This window comes from Rosa chinensis, chromosome 2, assembly GCF_002994745.2.
Source record: "Rosa chinensis cultivar Old Blush chromosome 2, RchiOBHm-V2, whole genome shotgun sequence".
In the NCBI taxonomy this organism is placed as follows: domain Eukaryota; kingdom Viridiplantae; phylum Streptophyta; class Magnoliopsida; order Rosales; family Rosaceae; genus Rosa; species Rosa chinensis.
The window spans coordinates 47,300,495-47,307,036 of record NC_037089.1 but is presented as its reverse complement, the minus strand read 5'-3'; the positions used below and the strand labels follow the sequence as shown (position 1 = coordinate 47,307,036).

At 34.3% G+C, this 6,542-nt stretch overlaps 1 protein-coding gene across 4 annotated transcripts; it reads right to left on the bottom strand.

Moving 5' to 3' along the window:
• Window positions 1-797: 797 nt before the first annotated feature.
• LOC121051446 (beta-amylase 3, chloroplastic-like) lies at window positions 798-3,714 on the bottom strand. 4 transcript variants are annotated; one of them, XM_040513814.1, is made up of 5 exons: window positions 2,661-2,817; window positions 2,320-2,381; window positions 1,498-1,584; window positions 1,310-1,402; window positions 798-1,208 (listed from the first exon to the last, which is right to left on the bottom strand). In XM_040513814.1, the coding sequence occupies exons 3-5, from the start codon at window positions 1,546-1,548 to the stop codon at window positions 1,020-1,022; spliced, it is 333 nt and encodes a 110-aa protein (XP_040369748.1). In that variant the 5' UTR covers window positions 1,549-1,584; window positions 2,320-2,381; window positions 2,661-2,817; the 3' UTR covers window positions 798-1,019. The 4 variants fall into 4 exon arrangements, 1 of the variants encoding a protein (XP_040369748.1); XR_005805742.1 differs by lacking the exons at window positions 798-1,208; window positions 1,310-1,402; window positions 1,498-1,584 and adding exons at window positions 1,917-2,111; window positions 3,682-3,714 and having other exon boundaries at window positions 2,661-2,708; XR_005805741.1 differs by lacking the exons at window positions 798-1,208; window positions 1,310-1,402; window positions 1,498-1,584 and adding an exon at window positions 1,917-2,111 and having other exon boundaries at window positions 2,661-2,708; window positions 2,798-2,836.
• Window positions 3,715-6,542: the final 2,828 nt, after the last annotated feature.

The following is a 6,542-nucleotide window of genomic DNA, read 5'->3' as shown; positions in this document are numbered from 1 at the left end:
ATGATATACCCAGCAACAACTTGACGAGGTCCGCATTGAAGTAGCCGACTACTTACAGACTCTGCTGTAGATTCTGACCAGTTGCTTGATTTTGAGTTAGGCTAGCTTTCGATCAACTTTTTTGTAGCAATTATGAACAAATATGAATACTGATTCCTAGACTAGCCTTGTAGTAGGTGAATTGAGGTTTTATTTTGCCCATTTTTTTAAACGGTTAAGGATGATGATTTCAGATAATTAAAATACCCCAATATTCAAATCACTCTTGTCAACTGTCGAAATTGCAATTTATAGCAGCAGCTACATATTTTGTGGACATCATCCTCTTTATAGAATATGATGTCTAGATATAAAGTTGAAATCAGTTTTAACCATAAAAATCGATGTCCAATAATACAGATACATCAATTCTGAAATGAAAATCGATGTTACTAAAATATACAGACATCGATTTTTTGTCAATAACGATATATTACCGAGTACCAGACATCGTCTTTTCAATAGAAACGATGTACAATAGATAATTAACATTGTTTTTTCCTTACACACTGAGGTTAATCTAAGTAAAGATATCGGTTCATACAATACCAGACTTTGTATATTGAATCTAAAATCGTGGTATATGTGCAAATTACACTTCAAAATCATGAACAACAAGAAATGTTTATGGGAACCGATGTCTGTAATAGTATCAGTCACCGTTTCTTAAATCAACAACGATGTTAAAACGCAAACTTGTGCTGTATGATCTATATTTCTTTAAGCATTAAATACAATAAAATGAGGGTTTAACAATAGTAAAACATAATCATTTAAACCTATTTACATCGATTTGTAATAAGGAATCGATGTCTAAACTAATATTGGACATCGACTAAAAACTGATGTCTGGATTTTCCGGATCTTTGTCATCACCCACTAAGACATCGGTTGGGTTTTTGTTTCTCATCGGTTTTTGGCCGATGTCTGGGACCATAATTCTAGTAGTGTTTTGCTTAAATTCCAACATGAGACAGACACTATTGGGCTTGCCTCAAAATGCATTCTACATGGGACACAAGAATACCAGAGTACCATTCCAGGAAAAATCTCCCATGCTCTGTCTTCCAGCCAGCGTTTGACAAAAACTCCTTCTCATCCGGAATAGATGATCCCCATTCTGGCACCCCTCTGTCTGAGGCAAATTGTTGAAGTGAGGCACACATGTACTGCCATATTGAAAACCAGGATGAACAATACTACTCCAAACTGATATATATCAAAATCAAAATTAATAGAGAAAAACTTAGAAGAATAAAAGATATATTACGTTGTCATAACACTGAAATTCTCCGCACATGGAGTCATCTTGGCCAGACGGAAACTTCAGCTCACCGTCGGGCCCAAGACTGATTTGCACATCCTGCACACAAAAAAGCATATAATTACCACATGATCGATTTACTCACTCTTGACCAAATCTTCTCTTATTATATATTGAATGTTAGAGAACGTTACCTGGATAACAACACCGAAGAAGTTCTTAAACCTATTTGTGAAGGCGATCATGAATTCCGCATACGCCTGAATAGGGGTACGCCACTACTACAGAAAATGCATTTAAGGACATTCGAAAAACGTCCTAAAAAACTTTAGATGACGCTTAAAAAAATATGTCATCTATCAAGGAGTCATTATAAGTCATCTTTTAAGACGTTGGAAAAACGTCCTTAAATGTCTACAAGGACACTGTAAAAGCGTCATTGTTTCTATAAATAAACGTCTTCATTTACACGGACACTAGAAAAACGTCCTTGTAATTCAAAAAAAACGTCATCTAATATCTACAAGGATGCTATGAAAAGGTCCTTATATCTCATAAAAACGTCCTCTCAAATCTATTAGGATGTAAAAAAAATGTCCTTATATGTTTCCCATGACACAAAAAAATATATACATATTTACAAAAATAATTATGAACCATTATAAATTAATAGCTAAAATATATACAATATCAATGAGCACATTCATTTTCATAAGTTTACTAAACTAGAAATTACAATCCAATCTAATAACAACTGTACAAGTTCAATCAGATCAAATTCATCATGAGGGTCCATCAATGTCTTTAACTGCAAAATCAATAAAAGAGTAGTAAATAATGGTAACAGTGAACATATGTTTGCCTAGAATTTGTAATAATTAAAACTTAGAAGTAGTATCAACATATAAGTGTTCCAACTTTTATCACAGAAATTTAGGCAAAAGAATCCACCAATATTGAAAATCATAAACTTGTACAAGTGCCAATAAATCAAGGAAAAACTAGACAAAATTTACCTCATTAATGTAGAAGGGCTGTGTATCTTTATATTTCTATCAAGCTTTGGATCTTTCATTCCCTGTAATTTACATACCCAAAAATCAACAAATGAACTCAGCATCCTTATGTTATCACTCAAATAACAGAGAATTATAAGAAAATATTGAAATTGAAAATATGGTACACGATATTAATTAGATTACCCCTATTGTGTTCACAAGTCCATTCAAAACTTCAGCACAAACATAAAGATGTATAAATATATCATTCATCGACATAGTGAACGTTGCCTACCACATTGATTCAAGCTATTTTCACCAAAATGGAACAAAAAGTTTCAAAAGGTCAATATTGATACCTCAAAGCCAATGCAGCAACCTCAGAAGAAATGAAGCAACCCTGCCACCTGTAGATAAAAAAAAAAAAATAATAAGGTAGTATATACAAGGAAATAGAAAACAAAAATCATATCCCACAAAGAGTGAAGTTGCTTACTGACGCGCTCAAAGCAAGCGCATAATTTAACCCTGAAATGTCGTTAGTAATATAAGTAAATAGGGATCGTTCTATTCCGGGGATTGAGGGTACACCTGTAATTGTGTAACAAATAAAGAAAAGTATTATTTACAAAAATAAAATAAAGAATAAATATATACAAGTGAACAAAAATAAGGGGGGGGGTTTAAGAATTAAAGAATTGAAAATTAAAATAAAGAAAATATAAAAACACATGTACAAGAATGAAACATAAGAAACAAAGATTAAACCCTAGTTTATCATTGAATTCGAATTAACCCTACATTGTTCTTCCAAGTCATGTGAAAGGAGTTGATCATGTGAAACATTCGAAAGCAAACGATTTCCCATATTTTACTTTTCAATGCTAATTAATCTAAGTGAAAGCACATAGACTAATCCTATCAAACATGTAATCAAGCCCTAGAAAGCTAGTCAATCATGACATGTTCAACGCATGAAATACATAGAAAGGCTATCAACTCAAGTGTACAACTTAGTATGAATAAGTTCACCTAATTGCAATCCTCTTCAATTGAATTCGATTTTTGTCCAAAACCTTTACTACTTTGATTCAAGTTTACACAAAACGAAAAGTCGATTTCATGTTCTTAAACCTAGCACCATTCATATCAAAACCCTAAGTGTTTCGAACCACATAAGATTAAAATACAAAAGATATCTATAAAGCAAATTCAATCGAACAATCACACATAAGCAACTTTGGAATCACAACATAAGAATCGAAATTCTTTATTCAATCATAAAATTTCAGAATATAAACCTTGTTCAAACATAAATGTCAACTAAAAACAATTCTCACGAAACTAAGCAAGATTACAAAGAAAGAGGTTGAATTACACCGTGAGATGGAGATGGGGATGAAGGATGAAACGTTATGGATTCTTGAATCTCGAAAGCAAGCTTCAAGGTGGAGGATGGATGATGATACTCACGGCTCCTTCTTCTTCTTCTTCTCCCTTGCTTGAAACGTTGAATGCACTAGAGGATGGAGAGAAAATGGAAAGGAAATGGAGAGACAAAGAAGATGGAATGGATGAAGGAATTGGTTTTAGAGTGAGAGGAGAAGGTGTTTATATAGGGAAGAGAAAGAAGAGTGAAATTGGAAAAGATGGAGTAAATTAGTGTGAGTAATGATGGAGAAAACATGATGATTACACCCTAAAACATGGAATGTTTTTGGGTGATGATGATGATGGTGGATTAGTGTGAGAAATGATGGAGAAAACATGATGATTACACCCTAAAACATGGAATGTTTTTGGGTGATGATGATGATGGATTTCCTACTCATTTACTTCAATTTTATCTCCACCGAAAGTTTAGATTCTGCCCAAGACTTCTTCATAACAAATATTCCCCCATGAATGTAGATTACTGTGGTAAAATTTCAGAATGTATTGCCATGTGGTTGGGCTGGAAATGCTGCTGGACCTCTTACAGGTCCAGTTTTCCAGTTTTGCTTCTGTAGAAAATTGGGCTGATTGTTTGAAGGCCTTCCACTCATAGTTTGCTCTGGCACTCTTCATAAGAAATGATCCTTGGGCTTTCTAGAATGAATCTGGAAAGTTTCAACTCATTTGAAGTTCGGATGGTTAGTCTGCCACTCCTCATTTCTTGTCTAGCTCGCTTTCTCATTGGCTCAATTTCTCCAAGACACGCTTTCTCAGGCCAAAATGCTCATTTTAGGGCCAAACAGCTCATTTCATCATCATCTACTCCAATGTACCTAAAAAATAGAAATTGAGTTAAAAATCGATTCGTTAAGGAATTAACTAAGCAAAATGTGAGGAATTAACTATTAAAATACCGCATTAAAATGCTCCTATCAAATTCCCCCACACTTGGCTTTTGCTAGTCCCTTAGCAAAACAAAACAAAAAAATCCAAAACAGAACAAAGACTTGACAAAAAGCAAGTAAATGACTCTATTGCTCCTAACTGTTGTCTCAGAGACTCCAAACTCATGGCTTTCACGTTAAACACTTAATCAAAATCACAAAGATAATTCCATAGTTAATAAACCTGTGACATTCATATGACTAAGCAAGATATGGAGAACTTAAGTTATACAGTGAATGATAGCATGTTTCGAACAAGTCCAATCCAAACTCACAGGGCATACTCTCGATTTTTCTCTCAGAAATGGCTATGCTTAAAAGCTTCACACTCAAGTATATGCAAGAGAACAAATTGTAAGGCAACAAACAGCTTGCATATTTCATCAATAAACACATTTTGTGAAGAATTTTTAAAGACCTCATGAAATGACTAAGTGCACAAATGGACCTAAACCATAAGCTCGACTGCGTAACTGACTCCACTAACCAAAGACTGCCCATCTCAAGGATCAAGTCAGCACTTACAACAGGTTGTAATGGGGCTAAGCTAGGGTTTTCGAAATGAAGATTAAGGATACAAAAAAATCCTAAGGACCTAGCAGAGCATATAAGGACCACCTTATGTCATTATTTTTGTAGACCAAATATCATTGTTTTGGGCCAAACCTTCACTCTAACCAACATGGGAATGGACAAAGGCATAATTTTCAACTTTGAGCCTTCTACAAATTTGCAAGTCCAAAACCATACTTCAACATTTTCCCAAGAGTTTTCTTTTCAATTTTTCTTCTCTTTTGCTGCTTTTCTTTCTTTCTTTCTTTTTTTTTTTTTTTCAAGGCAAAATTTTTTCTTTTTTTCTTCTTTTCTTGGATTTTCCCCACCCCACACTTGTCTTTCATCGTCACCCCTACATACTATGTCATGCTCTACTAAGTCCTTAAGACAAGGGTAGAGATATCCTGTACTAAGCTCATGGTAGGGTAGTGAGGGTAATGAAACAAAGGTTTTCAACGTAGGCTCAAAGGGGTTCATTCTAAGGAGTCCCACGACGGGCACAATTGGGGACACATGCTTGTTTGGCTTTGGTGGTTACCCTAATGCCTTCTATCCTATCCAGGATCAGTGCATATTATGGCATACAAGTTTTGACAGTCACAACAGCCGAGTTCTAGTACTCTCTAGCCCATTAAAATCTATGGCACATGATCATTGGATTTCCAAAGAATGATGAGGTTTTGCAAATACAGCCACGAAATTCTAGAATTATCAATAAGCACTCGAAAAGAAAGTATGTTAGCTCAACAGCTCACTTAGGTCAAATGAATCAGACTTAATCCTAGCATGCTTAATGAACCAAGTTACAATCCTATCTCAAATCTTCATACAAGCATCACAATGTCGATTAACCACAGAATTCAATTAAGTCCTATTTTGATTGTGAAAACCTTCAGCCATGAATTCTGAGACATGTTCATCCTAGACGTTAGGAGCATCCTAAGACTCAAACACACAAAAACACTCTAAAACCAACAATTTTTTTTTTTTTTTACAATTTAATTTAATTTCAACACTTAGGTACGGGAACAGGGAGTCTCGATGTGCAATGGGACTGAAACAGCTACCCTTTTTCAAGACTATGTTTAATCCAATATACCTTAGTGTATCACAACATTTTCTTTTGTTATAAACATTTTTTTTTTTACTAACTACTAAAAACACAATAAAGCAATAATCCATCCCCCATACTTAATTCATGCATTGTCCTCAATGTATAACAAATATAAAGCATGCAAAGCATAAATCAAGCATAGAAGAGAAAGTTAACACAACGAAACCTAAAACAACTTAAAATTCATGAAAATA